Here is a 23,555-nt window from a genome sequence, read left to right as displayed (position 1 = left end):
TAGTACCTCGGTATTGGCTACATCAGGTAGTACCTCGGTATTGGCTACCTCAGGTAGTACCTCGGTATAGGCTACCTCAGGTAGTACCTCGGTATAGGCTACCTCAGGTGTGCACCAGATAGATGACAAGCTGGCTCATTGTGTTTTGCTTTTTGCGTGTTTATGTGAATATTGATGTGTACTGTATATTGTTGTGTATATTAATGTGTGTAGTGTATATTGATGTGTTTTATGTGGATAGATGGGTATACAGGACTGATCTGTGAAAGAGGCGTTGGTATCAGTATGACTAAAGGTTAAGTAAAATTCTCAAAGGGACACTTCTGCCCTGACCCCAGAGCCTGCAGTCAAATTCAAGATATACCCATTTTTGGCTTATGTTTTGTATCATGAGTTCAGTGGAAGTTTCCTAGACAGTGTGGCCTCCTGTTCTGTTAGTTAGAAATGTGTTTGGTTTTGACTCCCTCACCACTCCCTCCCTCCCTCTATCCATCCTCCCACCCTCGCCCTTTTCCCTCCCTCTCTCCCCCCTCCTCAATCTGTCCCGTCCTTCCTCCCTCAGTTCTTCATTTTCTCGCGGTCGGAGGTGTCTCCAGGAGAGTTTGAGTGCTGGGGTCACTTCGCTGAGCAGTGGGGGCTCAAGGCCTACATCACCTGGATGACCCTAGCAGTGTTCTTACTGCCGGCACTAATCATCACCGTCTGCCAGGTACTCTCTTCTACTGAAACACACACACACACACACACCCTTAATCATCACTGTTTGCCAGGTAGGAAAACAAGGACACAACACAGTGTGACGACAGAACAAACGTAGAATAGAAATTAGTCCTTTGCCTTTTTCCCAAGACACCCAGACACATACACACACACACACACACGCACACACACACACATACACACACACACACACATTGAGAGGAGCAGCGTCAGCCGCGATGCGATGCTCCTGGAGGGTGCCTTGTTCTACGGTACAACCTGGGATCAGAGACCAGCAGCCCTCTTGTTACCAGTTCAGTTCCCATTTCATTATCACCCGCGTCTTAAACTATGGCTTTTTCCCAAATTGCACTCTTTTCCTTAAATAGTGCACTATATCAGAGGAGGCTGGTGAGAGGAGCTATAGACAGGGGGCAGAGGAGAATACAAGCTCATTGTAATGGCTGGAATGGAATCAATGGAATGGTACCAAACACATCAAACAAATGGAAACATTGATTTCATTCCAGCCTTTACATTGAGCCTGTCCTCCTATTGCTCCTCCCACTAGCCTCCTCTGCACTACATAGGGAAAAGAGTCCTTTAGGCTACTTGCCACCCCCGAGGTAATGAAATACACAGAATCCAAAAACTGAAGCATGTCAAGCATGAATAAAATGTGTTCTGTTTTGATGGAGCGGTATTTGGCAGGCATTGTTGAACAAGCTCCAGGGGGTCAGTTCTATCAGATCAGACTGAACAGGCTTAGTGGCTGGTGTTATGTAGCATCCCTTGGGAGATGTTTCCGATGGCCTAATTAACACAGCCCTCTGTAGACTCCCTGCTTTGTGGCCAGCCTGTCAGAACACTACCCATCGTGAGGTACCCCACAGGGAACCAGAATATCAGACAAATGAACCAGAACCAGGCCAAAGATTAAGGACATTGAATTCATTAAATATTATTTGAAATCTTGCATGTACTTTGTGTTTTTGATTTAACCTGCCTGGAGTTTCCCAGATCGGTGTGTTTACCATTTCGGTGTGTTTGCCATTTCGGTGTGTTTCCCAGATCGGTGTGTTTGCCATTTCGGTGTGTTTACCATTTCGGTGTGTTTGCCATTTCGGTGTGTTTCCCAGATCGGTGAGTTTCCCAGATCGGTGTGTTTACCATTTCGGTGTGTTTGCCATTTCGGTGTGTTTCCCAGATCGGTGTGTTTGCCATTTCGGTGTGTTTCCCAGATCGGTGTGTTTGCCATTTCGGTGTGTTTGCCATTTCGGTGTGTTTGCCATTTCGGTGTGTTTGCCATTTCGGTGTGTTTGCCATTTCGGTGTGTTTACCATTTCGGTGTGTTTGCCATTTCGGTGTGTTTGCCATTTCGGTGTGTTTACCATTTCGGTGTGTTTACCATTTCGGTGTGTTTGCCATTTCGGTGTGTTTACCATTTCGGTGTGTTTGCCATTTCGGTGTGTTTACCATTTCGGTGTGTTTGCCATTTCGGTGTGTTTTCCATTTCGGTGTGTTTATCATTTCGGTGTGTTTTCCATTTCGGTGTGTTTTCCATTTCGGTGTGTTTGCCATTTCGGTGTGTTTGCCATTTCGGTGTGTTTGCCATTTCGGTGTGTTTACCATTTCGGTGTGTTTGCCATTTCGGTGTGTTTACCATTTCGGTGTGTTTGCCATTCTATTGGTTCCAATGTTCAAATCAAATCAAATGCTATTCGTCACATGCGCCGAATACAATAGGGTGTATACCTTACAGTGAAATGACCCTAACCGACAGTGCCGTTTCAAAAAATACAGATAAGAATATGAGATAAAAGTAACAAGTAATTAAAGAGGAGCAGTAAAGAATAACAATATATACAGGGGGGTACCGGTACAGAGTCAATGTGCAGATGCACCAGTTAGTTGAGGTAGTACGTACATGTAGGTAGAGTTATTAAAGTGACTATGCATAGATGACAACAGAGAGTGGCAGTGGTGTGGTGTGGAGGGGGAGGGCAATGTGAATAGTCTGGGTAGCCTTTGACTAGATGTTCAGGAGTCTTATGGCTTGGGGGTAGAAGCTGTTTAGAAGCATCTTGGACCTAGACTTGGCGCTCCGGTACCGCTTGCTCTGTGATAGCAGAGAGAACAGTCTATGACTAGGGTGGCTGGAGTCTTTGACAATTTTCAGGGCCTTCCTCTGACACCACCTGGTATAGAGGTCCTGGCTGGCAGGAAGCTTGGTTGGCCCCAGTGATGTACTGGGCAGTTCGTACTGCCCTGTGTAGTGCCTCGCAGTCGGAGGCCGAGCAGTTGCCTCCGATGGTGCAGCTGTAGAACTCTTTGAGGATCTGGGGGACCCATGCCAAATCTTTTCAATCTCCTGAGGGGGGATATGTTTTGACATATCAAGTTCAAGACTGTCATGGTGTGCTTGGACCATGTTAGTTTGTTGGTGATGTGGACACCAAGGAACTTGAAGCTCTCAACCTGCTCCACTGCAGCCCTGTCAATGATAATGGGGGCATGCTCAGTCCTCTTTTTCCTGTAGTCCACAATCATCTCCTTTGTCTTGATCACGTTGAGGGAGAAGTTGTTGTCCTGGCACCACACGGCCAGGTCTCTGACCTCCACCCTATAGGCTGTCTTGTTGATGTCTGTGATCAGGCCTCCCACTGTTGTGTCATGGGCAAATTGAATGATGGTGTTGGAGTCGTGCTTGGCCGAGCAGTCATGAGTGAACAAGGAGTACAGGAGGGGGCTGAGCATGCACCCCTGAGGGGACTCCGTGTTGAGGATCAGTGTGGCGGATGTGTTGTTACCTACCCTTGCCACCTGGCCTGTCAGGAAGTCCAGGATCCAGTTGGGGTATGTACGTATGTACTGTCATGCAGGTGAAAGAGGACCCAAAAGCGACTTAACAGAAACAGAGTTTATTCAAGTCCAAACAGGGAATAACAGAAATCCTCTAGTCTGTAGAGGGGAATAACAGGAGAAGCGGCCACAGCCTGCAGGTCGCTTCGGGTAGGCGCAGGCCGTAGTTCTAATCAGGGGAAAGGATCGGGAACAGGTGTGGGAAGACTAAATGATGATTAGGGGAATAGGAACAGCTGGGAGCAGGAACGGAACGATAGAGAGAAGAGAGAGCGAGAGAGTGAGAGAGGGAGGGGGAGAGAGAGGGATAGAAGGAGGGAAAGAACCAAATAAGACCAGCAGAGGGAAACGAATAGAATGGGGAGCACAGGGACAAGACATGATAATAAATGACAAACATGACAGTACCCCCCACTCACCGAGCGCCTCCTGGCGCACTCGAGGAGGAATCCTGGCGGCAACGGAGGAAATCATCGATGAGTGAACGGTCCAGCACGCCCCGAGACGGAACCCAACTCCTCTCCTCAGGACCGTAACCCTCCCAATCCACTAAGTATTGGTGACCCCGTCCCCGAGAACGCATGTCCATGATCTTATGTACCTTGTAAATAGGTGCGCTCTCGACAAGGACGGGAGGGGGGAGGGAAGACGAACGGGGGTGCGAAGAAAGGGCTTAACACAGGAGACATGGAAGACAGGATGGACGCGACGAAGATGTCGCGGAAGAAGCAGTCGCACAGCGACAGGATTGACGACCTGGGAGACACGGAACGGACCAATGAACCGCGGAGTCAACTTACGAGAAGCTGTCGTAAGAGGAAGGTTGCGAGTGGAAAGCCACACTCTCTGGCCGCAACAATACCTTGGACTCTTAATCCTGCGTTTATTGGCGGCTCTCACAGTCTTCCCCGCAGACAAAGGCAGACCGGTAATGAAGTCTAAGGCGATGTGAGACCATGGTCGAGAAGGAATGGGGAGCGGTCTGAGACGACCGGCAGGAGGAGAGTTACCCGACTTAGTCTGCGCGCAGTCCGAACAAGCAGCCACGAAACGGCGCGTGTCACGCTCCTGAGTCGGCCACCAAAAGCGCTGGCGAATAGACGCAAGAGTGCCTCGAACACCGGGATGACCAGCTAACTTGGCAGAGTGAGCCCACTGAAGAACAGCCAGACGAGTGGAAACAGGAACGAAAAGGAGGTTACTAGGACAAGCGCGCGGCGACGCAGTGTGCGTGAGTGCTTGCTTAACCTGTCTTTCAATTCCCCAGACTGTTAACCCGACAACACGCCCATAAGGAAGAATCCCCTCGGGATCAGTAGAAGCCACAGAAGAACTAAACAGACGGGATAAGGCATCAGGCTTGGTGTTCTTGCTACCCGGACGGTAAGAAATCACAAACTCAAACGAGCGAAAAACAACGCCCAACGAGCTTGACGGGCATTAAGTCGTTTGGCAGAACGGATGTACTCAAGGTTCTTATGGTCTGTCCAAACGACAAAAGGAACGGTCGCCCTCCAACCACTGTCGCCATTCGCCTAGGGCTAAGCGGATGGCGAGCAGTTCACGGTTACCCACATCATAGTTGCGCTCAGATGGCGACAGGCGATGAGAAAAATAAGCGCAAGGATGAACCTTATCGTCAGACTGGAAGCGCTGGGATAGAATGGCTCCCACGCCTACCTCTGAAGGCCAACCTCGACAATGAATTGTCTAGTGACGTCAGGAGTAACGAGGATAGGAGCGGACGTAAAACGTTCTTTTAGAAGATCAAAAGCTCCCTGGGCGGAACCGACCACTTAAAACACGTCTTGACAGAAGTAAGAGCTGTGAGAGGGGCAGCAACTTGACCGAAATTACGAATGAAACGCCGATAGAAATTAGCGAAACCTAAAAAGCGCTGCAACTCGACACGTGACCTTGAACGGGCCAATCACTGACAGCTTGGACCTTAGCGGAATCCATCTGAATGCCTTCAGCGGAAATAACGGAACCGAGAAAAGTAACGGAGGAGACATGAAAAGAGCACTTCTCAGCCTTTACGTAGAGACAATTCTCTAAAAGGCGCTGTAGAACACGTCGAACGTGCTGAACATGAATCTCGAGTGACGGAGAAAAATCAGGATATCGTCAAGATAGACAAAAACAAAGATGTTCAGCATGTCTCTCAGAACATCATTAACTAATGCCTGAAAAACAGCTGGCGCATTGGCGAGACCGAACGGCAGAACCCGGTACTCAAAATGCCCTAACGGAGTGTTAAACGCCTTCTTTTCCACTCGTCCCCTCTCGAGAGCCTGATCGGGAGCCGACAGAGAGTATAGTCTACCTCGAGGAGATGGTCAAGCGGTGAGGAGGAAGGGAGTTGGCTCGGGACCGACTGAAGACCGTCCAGATCATGATATTCCTCCGGCACTCCTGTAAAGGTTCCTCCTGAGAAGTAGGGACCGGGAGGGATGGCAGACTAAACACCATGTTCCAGGATAGGATAGAATTACTAGACCAATTAATAGAAGGATTATGGCAGGGATGACCCAACACAACATGAACGGAAAATCAAAAAGAAATAGTCTCACTGTGGTTACCAGATACTGTGAGAGTTAAAGGTAGTGATTTGATACTGGGAAGATGACTACCATCTAAGGCAAACAACCTGAAAGGAATGTTATGTCATTCAGCCCCAGAGTCAATCAAGGCATAACCATTTGAGCAAACAGTAGGCTTGACGGTCTGGGTTGCGATGCTTCGTCCATGAAACAACCCTCAGCCCCAGAGTCAATCAAGCAAACGAACCGGTCCAGCGTAGATGGACCGACATAGTAGTACAAGATCTAGATGAAGAGACCTGAGTTAGCGCTCACCAGTACCCTGAATTAACAAAATGTCCAGCAACTCCGCAATAGAGCAAGGCGGTTGGTGATCCTCCGTTCCCTCTCCTTAGTCGAGATGCTAATCCCTCCCAGGCATGGGCTCAGTCTCAAAGCCAGAGGAGGGAGATGGTTGCGATGCGGAGCAGGGAAACACCGTTGATGCGAGCTCTCTTCCACAGCCCAGATCTACCCGTCTCTATGCGGATGGCGAGAGCAATCAAAGAGTCATCCTTAACCACTGCCCGGGTAGGCAAGAAACTCAATAGCCGTGGGTTGACAGAGAACACCTGTCAAAAACCCTCATCTCCTCTTTAAAGTTCTGGAACAGCATCTGATGAAGGCAGTAAGGAGTGAAATGAAAAAACACGACAGGACAGGTAGCAAGGTGGGAGGTTCTACAGGCCAATCACAGCTGGAAAAACGGAAACCGACAGGACAGGCAGCAGACAATTCCTGCTCGTGTCTGCCGACAATCTTGACAGCATGGTGAATGCAGGTGAAAAACAAAAGCGACTTAACAGAAACAGAGTTTATTCAAGTCCAAACAGGGAATAACAGAGTCAGGCCACAGCCTGCACGGAACACAAAGGAATAAATCTGATGGGACTCTAATCAGGGGAAAGGAATCAGGAACGGAACACAAAGGAATAAATAGGACTCTAATGTGGGAAGACTAAATGATGATTAGGGGAATAGGAACAGCTGGGAGCAGGAACGGAACGATAGAGAGAAGAGAGAGCGAGAGAGTGAGAGAGGGAGGGGGAGAGAGAGGGATAGAAGGAGGGAAAGAACCAAATAAGACCAGCAGAGGGAAACGAATAGAATGGGGAGCACAGGGACAAGACATGATAATAAATGACAAACATGACATGTACGGTCATTGTGGGGACGACGTCATCGATGCACTTATTGATTAAGCCAATGACAGCTGTGGTGTACTCCTCAATGCCATTGGAGGAATCCCGGAACATATTCCAGTCTGTGCTAACAATCCTGTAGCTTACTTAGCATGTGCTTCATTTGACCACTTTTTAAAAATATTTTTAATGAATTTAGCTATTTGTATAGCTTTTTGTGTAGGTAGCTATCAAGTAAACCCAATGCTTTCTGCTTTCATTTTTGCTTGTAAGCAGGAATCAGGAGTATAGAATTATGATCAAATTTGACAAATGGAGGGTGAGGGAGAGCTTTGTGTGCATCTCTGTATGTGGAGTATAGGTGGTCCAGAGTATTTTTCCCTCTGGTTGCACATTTAACATGTTGATAGAAATGAGATAAAACTGTTCCAGGCAAGCACAATCAAGCACAATCAAGCTCAGACACAGTATTTGAAATTATTTCAAATAGTAGTTGAACCCAGGTCTGATCAAATGATGACCTTAACGTGGTTTGGCAGGACATTGTTCTAAGTCCCAGACCTGGCCTGCTGGAGTCATGTGCTTTTTTCGGAAACAGAATTTAGGACTTTTAATTGAGTTACAAAGGACAATAAGTCTGTGTTTGGTGTCTGGGTTGGGATGATTGGGATTAGGAATCTGTTCCAAAATAGTTTTTTTATTGTCTACGTTAATTTGTTCTATTAGTTTTAACTATACTGAATAAAAAATATAAATGGAACATGCAACAATTTTAAATATTTTATCGAGTTACAGTTCATATAAGGAAGTGTGTCAATTTAAATAATTTCATTAGGCCTTAATCTATGGATTTCACATGACTTTGCAGGGGCACAGCCATGGGTGGGTCTGGGAGAGCATAGGTCCACTCACTTGGGAGCCAGGTCCACCCACTGGGGAGCCAGGTCCACCTACTGGGGAGCCAGGCTCAGCCAATCAGAATTATTTTTTCTCCACAAAAGGGCTTTATTACAGACAGAAATACTCCTCAGTTTCATCAGCTGTCCGGGTGACTGGTCTCAGATGATCCCGCAGGTGAAAAAGCCTGAAGTGTAGGTCCTGGGCTGGCGTGGTTACAAGTGGTCTGCACTTGTGAGGTCGTTTGGACGTACTACCAAATTCTCTATAAAGACGTTGGAGGTGGCTTATGGTAGAGAAAATAACAATAAATTATCTGGCAACAGCTCTGGTGGACATTCCTGCAGTCAGCATGCCAGTTGCATGCTCCCTCAAAAGTTGAGACATCTGTGGCATTGTGTTCTGTGACAAAACTGTACATTTTAGAGTGGCCTTTTATTATCCCCAACACAAGGTGCACCTGTGTAATGATGATTCTTGATATACCACACCTGTCAGGTGGATGGATTATCTTTTTTATTTTATTTTACCTTTATTTAATTAAGAACAAATTCTTATATACAATGAAAGGCCTCCTAATGGAGGTGGGGGCTGGGATTAAAAATATAAACACAGGACAAAACACCCATCACAACATGAGAGACACCACAACACTACATAAAGAGACACCACAACACTACATAGAGAGAGACACCACAACACTACATGAAGAGAGACACCACAACACTACATGAAGAGAGACACCACAACACTACATGAAGAGAGACACCACAACACTACATAAAGAGAGACACTACAACACTACATAAAGAGAGACACCACAACACTACATAAAGAGACACCACAACACTATGTAAAGAGAGACACCACAACACTACATAAAGAGAGACACCACAACACTACATAAAGAGAGACACCACAACACTAAATAAAGAGAGACACCACAACACTACATGAAGAGAGACACCACAACACTACATAAAGAAAGACACCACAACACTACATAAAGAGAGACACCACAACACTACATAAAGAGAGACACCACAACACTACATGAAGAGAGAGGAGAAATCTATTTTTTTAAATCTCATTCCAGATCCGGATCTTCAGAGAGATTCACAACAACATCTATCTGAAGTCAGAGAGGATGGTGTCAGCAGAGCTCAAGAAGAACAACGCTGTCATCTTCCGCTTCCACAGAGTCAAAAAGGAGGACGGTAGAATGACAAGGGAGCGGGGGAGAGGAGGAGGAGGAGGGGGGGAGAGGAGGAGGAGGGGGGAGAGGAGGAGGAGGAGGAGAAGGTGGGAGAGGAGGTGGAGGAGAAGGGGGAAGAGGGGGAGAGGAGGAGGAGGGGGAAGAGGAGTAGGAGAAGGACAGCTTCTAAAGACTATGAACAACAACCCCTCCAGCTCCCCCTTCTCCCCGCTGTCTACAGCTGTGCCCCCATCGGACTGCTATGACTACCCGTCCCCCTGCCCACAGTGCAGCAGCAGCAGTCACAATGACCACACAGCAGCAGCAGCAGCAGCAGCAGCAGCAGCAGCAGCAGCAGCGCAGCAAAACCCCTTCAACATCCCAGATAACCTCCCCGTCCCCTCCTACCCTGTCCTTAGTGACCGAAGGGGCTCCAGTACAGCTGTAGTTCCCAGATCACATGGCTCCCATGGCCCAGTCACCTCTGGTGGATGTAGTGGTGGTTCAGTGCCTCCTAACAATGGCAGTTGCTACTGCCATGAGTCCTACACCTCCTTCGAGCTCCCCTCCTCCGCCCGGCATGTCCCCTCTCCACGCCCCTCCCTGGATTACCCTCCCTCACCCCCACCCCCTGGCCCTGACTCCCCCCTCCATCTCCAAAGCCATGTCTAAGACGGTGAGGATGACTTTAGTGATAGTGTTGGTGTACACAGTCTGCTGGTCCCCCTTCTTCATCGTCCAGCTGTGGGCCGCCTGGGACCCCAACCCTCCAGACCAAGGTAAGAGGTCCAAGAAGCACACACGAACGCACATACAAGGGCTGTGGCAGTCATTACACTTTGTCAGTCGGTGATTGTCAAGGAAATAATTGCTGGTGTCCCGTAATTGACCGTTAATTAACATAAACATATTTATCATCTCCTGGCTTCCACGCATAGCCATTGATGTAGACCTTTGGAACATCTACATTTAAAAAATCTATGTAATATAGCCTACACCATCACAACAAATCCATTATTCATTTTAGACAGGCCTAAAGAAACATGATATGAATAAAATGTAGTCTATTTCAGAAGAACAGAATAGCATACTGAGTTGTCCTTATGTTAGGTCCTGATCTGGCCATGCCATATGGCTGTGGGCAACACTAGTTCATTTAGCAGACAAGATTTGCTTAGAATTCCGTGGCATTATTTTATGTTATAGTATGAAGAATACAATTGAACATAGCTGAATAAAATAGAAAGGATATTTTCTCCAAACGATTTCTGAGGGAGTGCGCACTTGCATTTAACAAATTAACAAATAAACAGGTCCTCCTATATGCTTAACTTAGTTATTTATGCAACTTTAGTTGTGATTCAAAGGTTGGGCTATATGTTTAGATTTTTTGTACATTCTAAGGCTGCATTTCAAATGACGATTTGAAAAAGGTCTCATGAAAGGCATGAGCTCTGCTCTGTTTCTTGTGCAGGCAGCACACACTTCATCAGTCTCACAATTTGACAAGCACTTAATAATGCCTCGAATTTCCCGGTGGCATCCTCTTTGTGTGGCTGTAATGCCATGAGTCCTACACCTCCTTCGAGCTCCCATCCATGCCTTTTGAGGCTAATGGCCGTTGTGCCCTGGGCTGAATATAATAATTGTAATTCCCTTCTACCTGCTGTCTGCTCTGAAGCACCTCTCACTCACATGGCTCTCTCAGATATCTCAATGATTATTAGCCAATGCCTGTCACGTGATTGGGTCTTTCTCACTGCCCACTCTTTTGTTTGTCAGCCAACAAGATGAGTAGGCCTTAATGAACAGGAAAAAGCACTAGCCTATGTCCATCTGCAATTCCCAGTAGTATAAAAATCTACCTATTCTATTGGTCAACTTGTCCGTCTGTGTGAGAAATAAATATTCCAAACACTCTGGGACAGTTGTGGGACGCTATAGATCCCCAAAGCAATGAGGCTGATGCAACAGATCAGAAGGTTTAGCTTAAAATATTGAAAAACTATTAAGCTATTTCATCACATTATAAGAGCAGCAATGTGCACATGGCAGTAGGCTATAAGGGTGAATGTTCCGAATTCAATCAATTCGTGGGAAAACACCATTCTTAAAAGTGATCACAAATGCATTAACGCTTTAAAACTTGTTCAGGTTTGGTGGGTCCCCTGCGGGACAGTTTAGCTAAAGTAGGCTAATGCGATTAGCATGAGGTTGTATGTAACAAGAACATTTTAATTTTAAGAAGTTATTTGGCCACTTTAGTTGTGATACAAACCTTATCAAAACATATAGGCCTATGGGCTAGACTACATGAGGTGTGATACTAACCTTATTAAAACATATAGGCCTATGGGCTAGACTACATGAGGTGTGATACTAACCTTATTAAAACATATAGGCCTATGGGCTAGACTACATGAGGTGTGATACTAACCTTATTAAAACATATAGGCCTATGGGCTAGACTACATGAGGTGTGATACTAACCTTATTAAAACATATAGGCCTATGGGCTAGACTACATGAGGTGTGATACTAACCTTATTAAAACATATAGGTCTATGGGCTAGACTACATGAGGTGTGATACTAACCTTATTAAAACATATAGGTCTATGGGCTAGACTACATTAGGTGTGATACTAACCTTATTAAAACATATAGGTCTATGGGCTAGACTACATGAGGTGTGATACTAACCTTATTAAAACATATAGGTCTATGGGCTAGACTACATGAGGTGTGATACTAACATTAAAACATATAGGTCTATGGGCTAGGCTACATGAGGTGTGATACTAACCTTGTTAAAACATATAGGTCTATGGGCTACACTACATGAGGTGTGATACTAACCTTATTAAAACATATAGGTCTATGGGCTAGACTACATGAGGTGTGATACTAACCTTATTAAAACATATAGGTCTATGGGCTAGACTACATGAGGTGTATGACTATGATTTGAAAAAGTTGCAATAAAAGGCATGCACTGTTTCTTGCCTTACTGCACACAAGCTGGGCTTCACTCACAAGTGATAATGTATCATTCACAAGTGATAATGTATCATTCACAAGTGATAATGTATCATTCACAAGTGATAATGTATCATTCACAAGTGATAATGTATCATTCACAAGTGATAATGTATCACTCACAAGTGATAATGTATCATTCACAAGTGATAATGTATCATTCACTAGTGATAAGCAAATATTTTCACTGATCAGACTATTCTTGATTTAATCTTGTCTTTACATATACTAAATAATATATGTGTAAAATTAGTTTTGGATTTAGAATGGCCATTATCATGCACCTGTCTCGGAACGGGCAAATACATGTCATCTATGCACTTCAATAGCGAATGGAGGACGCAAGCAAAGCAATGTGCTTAATATTAGGAAACTTGAGAAATAAATATAGTCAGCCTATAAAAAGCTAATGGGATCTCTGTTTTCTCACGCAAATGAATAGCCTAAAGAAATGATGCGCAACATTAGCTCATGGGCTCTCATTAAATCAAACTGTATTTGCCACATGCAGGCTAAAATAACAATAACGAGTCTATTTACAGGGGGCACCGGTACCGAGTCAGTGTGCGGAGGTACAGTCTAGTTCTGGTAATCTGTACATGTAGGTGGGGGCGAGGTGACTATGTATAGGTAACAAACAGCGAGTAGCAGCAGTGTACAAGAGGGGTGATTTTTATGAATTGTTCAGCAGTCTAATGGCTTGGGGGAAGAAGCTGTTAAGGAGCCTTTTGGTCCTAGACTTGGTGCTCTGGTACCGCTTGCCGTGCGTCAGCAGAGAAAACAGTCTATGGGTGATGGGAGTCTCTGACAATCTTATGGGCTTTCCTCTGACACCACCTATTGTATAGGTCCTGGATGGCAGGAAGCTTGGTCCCAGTGATGTACTGGGCCATTCGCACTACCCTCTGTAGCGCCTTACGGTCAGATGCCGAGCAGGTGCCATACCAGGTGGTGATGCAACCAGTCAGGATGCTCTCGATAGTGCAGCTGTATAACCTTTTGAGGATCCGGGGACCCATGCCAAATCTTTTCAGTCTCCTGAGGGGGAAAAGGTTTTGTCGTGCCCTCTTCACGACTGTCTTGGTATGTTTGGAATATGATAGTTCGTTGGTGATGTGAACATCAAGGAACTTGAAACTCTCGACCCGCTCCATTACAGCCCTGTCGGTGTTAATGGGGGCCTGTTCGGCCCGCCTTTTCCTGTAGTCCACGATCAGCTCCTTGATCTTGCTCACATTGAGGGAGAGGTTGTTGTCCTGGCACCACACTGCCAGTTCTCTGACCTTCTCCCTATTGGCCATCTCATCGTTGTCGTATTAATTGTTTGATTTGATTTTCAATTACGTTTGCATTGATGTCAGAATGATTAGAGGGACAATAGAGTGCCGAATTTGACTGAGGTCATGACCGCTGGTGTGTCGGTAATGCGGTCACCGTAACAGCCCTACACATACACACGCACACACACAGAAACACGCATGCACATAGTACACACAGAAACACACACACTCTGTATGTCCAAAAACACCCTGGAGTTTGCCTTAGATTTCAATACAGAGTGAATTTGATTCCTTTCAACCTCTAGACCCCAAGTCAAAATCTAAGTTTAATTTTGGGAATAAATGTATGGTGAATATAATATTTTAGTAATTGAAGTCAAAATAAATATGATCTTCTCTTCATATCCAGAACAGTGGAGGCTGGTGGGAGGATGTCTCATAATAATATAACGCATGAAAACCAAGTGTTTGATCAGTTATACCTGTCAATTTATCCCGTTGCATCCATTACTATGAGCACTTGCTCTGATTCACTGATTGACTATAATTTATGTAACACCACCGTAACATAACTCAACTCAACTAGCACTATGTCAAGTTTTGGAGAGAAAGCCTATGTTGTTGTCCCAGTTTAGCTGCATGGTAAAGCAAAGCAGAGCAAATCAATAAGCCAAGTCATCGCTCACAGTACAGCTGCCTTCCAATTTATAAACTCTGGGTTTATTTTTTTCTTCTCTCATCTGAAGCACAGAACACACCTCAGTGTCAGTAAATTACCTGTTTTCATCCCCTGCTGCACGCACACCCCTTACAGGTGTTCACATTTGTGTCCTAGAGGGGGAGGAGGTCAGTGCAGAGAGGGAGGAGGTCAGTGCAGAGAGGGAGGAGGTCAGTACAGTGTCCTAGAGAGGGAGGAGGTCAGTGCAGAGAGGGAGGAGGTCAGTGCAGAGAGGGAGGAGGTCAATGCAGAGAGAGAGGTCAGTGCAGAGAGGGAGGAGGTCAGTACAGTGTCCTAGAGGGGGAGGAGGTCAGTGCAGAGTGTCCTAGAGAGGGAGGAGGTCAGTGCAGAGAGGGAGGAGGTCAGTACAGTGTCCTAGAGAGGGAGGAGGTCAGTGCAGAGAGGGAGGAGGTCAGTGCAGAGAGGGAGGAGATCAGTGCAGAGAGGGAGGAGGTCAGTACAGTGTCCTAGAGAGGGAGGAGGTCAGTGCAGAGAGGGGGGAGGTCAGTGCAGAGAGGGAGGAGGTCAGTGCAGAGAGGGAGGAGGTCAGTGCAGAGAGGGAGGAGGTCAGTGCAGAGAGGGAGGTCAGTGCAGAGAGGGGAGAGGTCAGTGTAGTGTCCTAGAGAGGTAAGAGGTCAGTGCAGAGAGGGAGAAGGTCAGTGCAGAGAGGGAGGAGATCAGTGCAGAGATGGAGGAGGTCAGTGCAGAGAGGGAGGAGGTCAGTGCAGAGAGGGAGGAGGTCAGTGCAGAGAGGGAGGAGGTCAGTGCAGAGAGGGAGGAGGTCAGTGCAGAGAGGGAGGAGGTCAGTGCAGAGAGGGGGGAGGTCAGTGCAGAGAGGGGGGAGGTCAGTGTAGTGTCCTAGAGAGGTAAGAGGTCAGTGCAGAGAGGGAGGAGGTCAGTGCAGAGAGGGAGGAGGTCAGTGCAGAGAGGGAGAAGGTCAGTGCAGAGTGTCCTAGAGAGGGAGGAGGTCAGTGCAGAGAGGGAGGAGGTCAGTGCAGAGAGGGAGGAGGTCAGTGCAGAGATGGAGAAGGTCAGTGCAGAGAGGGAGGAGGTCAGTGCAGAGAGGGAGGTCAGTGCAGAGTGTCCTAGAGAGGGAGGAGGTCAGTGCAGAGAGGGAGGAGGTCAGTGCAGAGAGGGAGATCAGTGCAGAGAGGGAGAAGGTCAGTGCAGAGAGGGAGGAGGTCAGTGCACAGAGGGAGGAGGTCAGTGCAGAGAGGGAGGTCAGTGCAGAGTGTCCTAGAGAGGGAGGAGGTCAGTGCAGAGAGGGAGGAGGTCAGTGCAGAGAGGGAGGTCAGTGCAGAGAGGGGGGAGGTCAGTGTAGTGTCCTAGAGAGGGAGGAGGTCAGTGCAGAGCGGGAGGAGGTCAGTGGAGAGAGGGAGGAGGTCAGTGGAGAGAGGGAGGAGGACAGTGGAGAGAGGGAGGAGGTCAGTGCAGAGAGGGAGGAGGTCAGTGCAGAGAGGGAGGTGGTCAGTGCAGAGAGGGAGGTGGTCAGTGCAGAGAGGGAGGTGGTCAGTGCAGAGAGGGAGGTGGTCAGTGCAGAGAGGGAGGTGGTCAGTGCAGAGAGGGAGGTGGTCAGTGCAGAGAGGGAGGTGGTCAGTGCAGAGTGTCCTAGAGAGGGAGGAGGTCAGTGCAGAGAGGGAGGAGGTCAGTGCAGAGAGGGAGGTCAGTGCAGAGAGGGAGGAGGTCAGTGCAGAGAGGGGGGAGGTCAGTGTAGTGTCCTAGAGAGGGAGGAGGTCAGTGCAGAGCGGGAGGAGGTCAGTGGAGAGAGGGAGGAGGTCAGTGGAGAGAGGGAGGAGGTCAGTGGAGAGAGGGAGGAGGTCAGTGTAGTGTCCTAGAGAGGTACGAGGTCAGTGCAGAGAGGGAGGAGGTCAGTGCAGAGTGTCCTAGAGAGGGAGGAGGTCAGTGCAGAGAGGGAGGAGGTCAGTGCAGAGAGGGAGGTCAGTGCAGAGAGGGGGGAGGTCAGTCTAGTGTCCTAGAGAGGTAAGAGGTCAGTGCAGAGAGGGAGGAGGTCAGTGCAGAGAGGGAGGAGGTCAGTGCAGAGAGGGTGGTCAGTGGAGAGAGGGAGGAGGTCAGTGCAGAGAGGGAGGAGGTCAGTGCAGAGAGGGAGGAGGTCAGTGCAGAGAGGGAGGTCAGTGGAGAGAGGGAGGAGGTCAGTGTAGTGTCCTAGAGAGGTAAGAGGTCAGTGCAGAGAGGGAGGAGGTCAGTGTAGTGTCCTAGAGAGGGAGGAGGTCAGTGCAGAGTGTCCTAGAGAGGGAGGAGGTCAGTGCAGATTGTCCTAGAGAGGGAGGAGGTCAGTGCAGATTGTCATACATTAAAACTGAATATCAGAAGTTAGAAGTGGCCTAATTATATAGGTAAAGTTTCAAGGTTTTTGTTCCAGAAGGAAATTTACAGGACTTGTAATAGAGCCAACAACTGGGGAATCATGAACAGTTAGTACCATTATTCAGTACGGAAACGATTATATATTGTTCCCAAAGAAAAGGAGGGGATTCATGACATTTACCTCTTTATTGTGGTGTCCCAAGTGGCACAACTCGTCGATCCTTTTCACGGATGGGCTATTACAGCAGACGACTGGAGATATATTCAATGTCTGATTTGTTATTGCTACCCATCCACCAATCACATCCCTTTATGAGCCTTTCGAAAAGCTCCCTGGTCTTTGAAGTTGAATCTGTGCTTGAAATTCAGTGCTTGACTGAGGGACCTTACAGATGTTGTATGTATGAGGGACAGAGGAAGGGGTGGTCATTCAAAAATCATGTCAACCCCTTTTATTTCACACAGAGTGAGTCCATATAACTTATGTGATTTGTTAAAAGACAAATTTGACTTCTTAACTATACTGAAGAAAGATAGAAACGCAACATGGATCAATTTCAAAGACTTTGCAGAGTTACAGTTCATTTGAGGACATCAGTCTATTGAAATATATTTATTAGGCACTAATCTATTGATTTCACATGACTTGGCAGGGGCGCAGCCATGAGTGGGCCTGGAGGGCATAGAACCACCCACTTGGGAGTCAGGCACAGCCAATCAGAATGAGTTTTTCCAGACAGAAATACTCTGTTTTCTTTGCACTTTGACATTATGGAGTACTTTGTGTAGATCAACGACAAACAATCAGAATTACATCTATTTCAATCCCACTTTGTTGCGCAACAACATGTGAAAACAGTAGACTTTCTATAGGCTCTGTACTGTATATGTCTTTGTCTTGACGTGTGTGGGTGTGTCTTTGCGTCATGTGTCCTCTCTCTCTATGTAGGCGTGGCGTTCACCATCCTGATGCTGCTGGCCAGTCTGAATTCCTGTACCAACCCCTGGATCTACACCTTCTTCAGCAGCTCTGTGTCCAGGGAGCTACAGGCCCTGTTACGCTGCAGACCAAGAACCCCGCGCAGGGGCTCCATACCTGACGACTCAACCACCACACACACCTCCACCACCACACACACCTCCACCAAGGACAGCCTCTACTGACACACACACCTCCACCACCACACACACCTCCACCACCACACACACCTCCACCACCACACACACCTCCACCACCAAGGACAGCCTCTACTGACACACACACCTCCACCACCACACACACCTCCACCACCACACACACCTCCACCACCAAGGACAGCCTCTACTGACACACACACGTACGGTACCAGTCAAAAGTTTGGACACACCTACTCATTCAAGGGTCTTTCTTTATTTTTGCTATTTTCTACATTGTAGAATAATAGTGAAGACATCATAACTATGAAACAACACATATGGAATCATGTAGTAACCAAAAAATTGTTATCTCAACTATATTTTATATTTGAGATTCTTCAAAGTAGCCACCCTTTGCCTTGATGAAAGCTTTGCACACTTTTGGCATTCTCTCAACCAGCTTCACCTGGAATGCTTTCCCAACAGTTTTGAAGGAGTTCCCAGATATGCTGAGCACTTGTTGGCTGCTTTTCCTTCACTCTGCGGTCCAACTCAATTGGTTGGGTGATTGTGCCAGGTCATCTGAAGCAGCCAGGTCATCTGAAGCAGCACTCCATCACTCTCCTTCTTGGTCTAATAGCCCATTCACAGCCTTGAGGTGTGTTGGGTCATTGTCCTATTGAAAAACAAATGATAGTCCCACTAAGCGCAAACCAGATGGGATGGCGTATCACTACAGAATGCTGTGGTAGCCATGCTGGTTAAGTGAGCCTTGAATTCTAAAAAAAAATCACAGACAGTGTCACCAGCTAAGCACTCCACACCATCACACCTCCTCCTCCATGCTTCACAATAGATCTCACAAAGACACGTCAGTTGGTCTCAAATTTGGACTCATCAGACCAAAGGACAGATTTCCACCAGTCTAATGTCCATTGCTTGTGTTTCTTGGCCCAAGCAAATCTCTTCTTATTGGTGTCCTTTAGTAGTGGTTTCTTTGCAGCAATTCGACCATGAAGGCCTGACTCACACTGTATCCTCTGAACAGTTGATGTTGAGATGTGTCTGTCATGCTGGTGAAAGAGGACCCAAAAGCGACTTAACAGAAACAGAGTTTATTCAAGTCCAAACAGAAAACGACAAATCCTGAATCCTTAACAGGAAATGTCCAAACAGGGAATAACAGAAATCCTCTAGTCTGTAGAGGGGAATAACAGGAGAAGCGGCCACAGACTGCAGGTCGCTTCGGGTAGGCGCAGGCCGTAGCTGACAGAGACACCTGCTCACACGCAGCATCTGATGAAGGCAAAAACACGACAGGACAGGGCGATACACAATCACAGCACGGTGAATTCTAAACAAGGAACCGACGGGACAGGAACGGAACACAAAGGAAGAAATAGGGACTCTAATCAGGGGAAAGGATCGGGAACAGGTGTGGGAAGACTAAATGATGATTAGGGGAATAGGAACAGCTGGGAGCAGGAACGGAACGATAGAGAGAAGAGAGAGCGAGAGAGTGAGAGAGGGAGGGGGAGAGAGAGGGATAGAAAGAGGGAAAGAACCTAATAAGACCAGCAGAGGGAAACGAATAGAATGGGGAGCACAGGGACAAGACATGATAATAAATGACAAACATGACAGTACCCCCCACTCACCGAGCGCTCCTGGCGCACTCGAGGAGGAATCCTGGCGGCAACGGAGGAAATCATCGATGAGTGAACGGTCCAGCACGTCCCGAGACGGAACCCAACTCCTCTCCTCAGGACCGTAACCCTCCCAATCCACTAAGTATTGGTGACCCCGTCCCCGAGAACGCATGTCCATGATCTTATGTACCTTGTAAATAGGTGCGCTCTCGACAAGGACGGGAGGGGGAGGGAAGACGAACGGGGGTGCGAAGAAAGGGCTTAACACAGGAGACATGGAAGACAGGATGGACGCGACGAAGATGTCGCGGAAGAAGCAGTCGCACAGCGACAGGATTGACGACCTGGGAGACACGGAACGGACCAATGAACCGCGGAGTCAACTTACGAGAAGCTGTCGTAAGAGGAAGGTTGCGAGTGGAAAGCCACACTCTCTGGCCGCAACAATACCTTGGACTCTTAATCCTGCGTTTATTGGCGGCTCTCACAGTCTTCCCCGCAGACAAAGGCAGACCGGTAATGAAGTCTAAGGCGATGTGAGACCATGGTCGAGAAGGAATGGGGAGCGGTCTGAGACGACCGGCAGGAGGAGAGTTACCCGACTTAGTCTGCGCGCAGTCCGAACAAGCAGCCACGAAACGGCGCGTGTCACGCTCCTGAGTCGGCCACCAAAAGCGCTGGCGAATAGACGCAAGAGTGCCTCGAACACCGGGATGACCAGCTAACTTGGCAGAGTGAGCCCACTGAAGAACAGCCAGACGAGTGGAAACAGGAACGAAAAGGAGGTTACTAGGACAAGCGCGCGGCGACGCAGTGTGCGTGAGTGCTTGCTTAACCTGTCTTTCAATTCCCCAGACTGTTAACCCGACAACACGCCCATAAGGAAGAATCCCCTCGGGATCAGTAGAAGCCACAGAAGAACTAAACAGACGGGATAAGGCATCAGGCTTGGTGTTCTTGCTACCCGGACGGTAAGAAATCACAAACTCGAAACGAGCGAAAAACAACGCCCAACGAGCTTGACGGGCATTAAGTCGTTTGGCAGAACGGATGTACTCAAGGTTCTTATGGTCTGTCCAAACGACAAAAGGAACGGTCGCCCCCTCCAACCACTGTCGCCATTCGCCTAGGGCTAAGCGGATGGCGAGCAGTTCACGGTTACCCACATCATAGTTGCGCTCAGATGGCGACAGGCGATGAGAAAAATAAGCGCAAGGATGAACCTTATCGTCAGACTGGAAGCGCTGGGATAGAATGGCTCCCACGCCTACCTCTGAAGCGTCAACCTCGACAATGAATTGTCTAGTGACGTCAGGAGTAACGAGGATAGGAGCGGACGTAAAACGTTCTTTTAGAAGATCAAAAGCTCCCTGGGCGGAACCGGACCACTTAAAACACGTCTTGACAGAAGTAAGAGCTGTGAGAGGGGCAGCAACTTGACCGAAATTACGAATGAAACGCCGATAGAAATTAGCGAAACCTAAAAAGCGCTGCAACTCGACACGTGACCTTGGAACGGGCCAATCACTGACAGCTTGGACCTTAGCGGAATCCATCTGAATGCCTTCAGCGGAAATAACGGAACCGAGAAAAGTAACGGAGGAGACATGAAAAGAGCACTTCTCAGCCTTTACGTAGAGACAATTCTCTAAAAGGCGCTGTAGAACACGTCGAACGTGCTGAACATGAATCTCGAGTGACGGAGAAAAAATCAGGATATCGTCAAGATAGACAAAAACAAAGATGTTCAGCATGTCTCTCAGAACATCATTAACTAATGCCTGAAAAACAGCTGGCGCATTGGCGAGACCGAACGGCAGAACCCGGTACTCAAAATGCCCTAACGGAGTGTTAAACGCCGTTTTCCACTCGTCCCCCTCTCTGATGCGCACGAGATGGTAAGCGTTACGAAGGTCCAACTTAGTAAAGCACCTGGCTCCCTGCAGAATCTCGAAGGCTGATGACATAAGGGGAAGCGGATAACGATTCTTAACCGTTATGTCATTCAGCCCTCGATAATCCACGCAGGGGCGCAGAGTACCGTCCTTCTTCTTAACAAAAAAGAACCCCGCCCCGGCCGGAGAAGAAGAAGGCACTATGGTACCGGCGTCAAGAGACACAGACAAATAATCCTCGAGAGCCTTACGTTCGGGAGCCGACAGAGAGTATAGTCTACCTCGAGGAGGAGTGGTCCCCGGAAGGAGATCAATACTACAATCATACGACCGGTGAGGAGGAAGGGAGTTGGCTTGGGACCGACTGAAGACCGTGCGCAGATCATGATATTCCTCCGGCACTCCTGTCAAATCGCCAGGTTCCTCCTGAGAAGTAGGGACAGAAGAAACGGGAGGGATGGCAGACATTAAACACTTCACATGACAAGAAACGTTCCAGGATAGGATAGAATTACTAGACCAATTAATAGAAGGATTATGACATACTAGCCAGGGATGACCCAAAACAACAGGTGTAAACGGTGAACGGAAAATCAAAAAAGAAATAGTCTCACTGTGGTTACCAGATACTGTGAGAGTTAAAGGTAGTGTCTCAAATTTGATACTGGGAAGATGACTACCATCTAAGGCAAACATGGGCGTAGGCTTGTCTAACGGTCTGAAAGGAATGTTATGTTTCCGAACCCATGCTTCGTCCATGAAACAACCCTCAGCCCCAGAGTCAATCAAGGCACTGCATGTAGCACCCGAACCGGTCCAGCGTAGATGGACCGACATAGTAGTACAAGATCCAGATGAAGAGACCTGAGTAGTAGCGCTCACCAGTAGCCCTCCGCTTACTGATGGGCTCTGGCCTCTTACTGGACATGAATTAACAAAATGTCCAGCAACTCCGCAATAGAGGCACAGGCGGTTGGTGATCCTCCGTTCCCTCTCCTTAGTCGAGATGCGAATCCCTCCCAGCTGCATGGGCTCAGTCTCAAAGCCAGAGGAGGGAGATGGTTGCGATGCGGAGCAGGGAAACACCGTTGATGCGAGCTCTCTTCCACGAGCCCGGTGACGAAGATCTACCCGTCGTTCTATGCGGATGGCGAGAGCAATCAAAGAGTCCACATCTGAAGGAACCTCCCGGGAGAGAATCTCATCCTTAACCACTGCGTGGAGTCCCTCCAGAAAACGAGCGAGCAGCGCCGGCTCGTTCCACTCACTAGAGGCAGCAAGAGTGCGAAACTCAATAGAATAATCCGTTATGGACCGTTCACCTTGGCATAAGGAAGCCAGGGCCCTAGAAGCCTCCCTACCAAAAACTGAACGGTCAAAAACCCGAATCATCTCCTCTTTAAAGTTCTGGAACTTGTTAGAGCAATCAGCCCTTGCCTCCCAGATAGCTGTGCCCCATTCTCGAGCCCGGCCAGTAAGGAGTGAAATGACGTAAGCAACCCGAGCTCTCTCTCTAGAGTATGTGTTGGGTTGGAGAGAGAACACAATCTCACACTGCGTGAGAAAGGAGCGGCACTCAGTGGGCTGCCCGGAGTAGCAAGGTGGGTTATTAACCCTAGGTTCTGGAGGCTCGGCAGGCCAGGAAGTAACAGGTGGCACGAGACGTAGACTCTGGAACTGTCCAGAGAGGTCGGAAACCTGAGCGGCCAGGTTCTCCACGGCATGGCGAGCAGCAGACAATTCCTGCTCGTGTCTGCCGAGCATGGCTCCTTGGATCTTGACGGCAGTGTAACGAGCGTCTGAAGTCGCTGGGTCCATTCCTTGGTCGGTTCCTTCTGTCATGCTGGTGAAAGAGGACCCAAAAGCGACTTAACAGAAACAGAGTTTATTCAAGTCCAAACAGAAAACGACAAATCCTGAATCCTTAACAGGAAATGTCCAAACAGGGAATAACAGAAATCCTCTAGTCTGTAGAGGGGAATAACAGGAGAAGCGGCCACAGACTGCAGGTCGCTTCGGGTAGGCGCAGGCCGTAGCTGACAGAGACACCTGCTCACACGCAGCATCTGATGAAGGCAAAAACACGACAGGACAGGGCGATACACAATCACAGCACGGTGAATTCTAAACAAGGAACCGACGGGACAGGAACGGAAC

At 48.0% G+C, this 23,555-nt stretch overlaps 1 protein-coding gene across 1 annotated transcript in view; it reads left to right on the top strand.

Moving 5' to 3' along the window:
* LOC124032304 (vasopressin V2 receptor-like) overlaps positions 1-17,959 on the top strand; it is a 69,778-nt gene extending 51,819 nt beyond the window's left edge. Inside the window, 5 exon segments of the mRNA XM_046344595.1 lie at positions 563-709; positions 9,279-9,415; positions 9,506-10,019; positions 10,021-10,156; positions 17,688-17,959. Of these exon segments, the coding sequence (XP_046200551.1) occupies positions 563-709; positions 9,279-9,415; positions 9,506-10,019; positions 10,021-10,156; positions 17,688-17,902 (1,149 nt within the window). The 3' untranslated portion in view covers positions 17,903-17,959.
* The last annotated feature ends 5,596 nt before the right edge of the window (positions 17,960-23,555 follow it).

Source organism: Oncorhynchus gorbuscha, linkage group LG03, assembly GCF_021184085.1.
Source record: "Oncorhynchus gorbuscha isolate QuinsamMale2020 ecotype Even-year linkage group LG03, OgorEven_v1.0, whole genome shotgun sequence".
Taxonomy (NCBI): Eukaryota; Metazoa; Chordata; class Actinopteri; order Salmoniformes; family Salmonidae; genus Oncorhynchus; species Oncorhynchus gorbuscha.
Note: the sequence above shows the minus strand (reverse complement) of the source record. Positions and strands in the feature narration are given on the sequence as shown.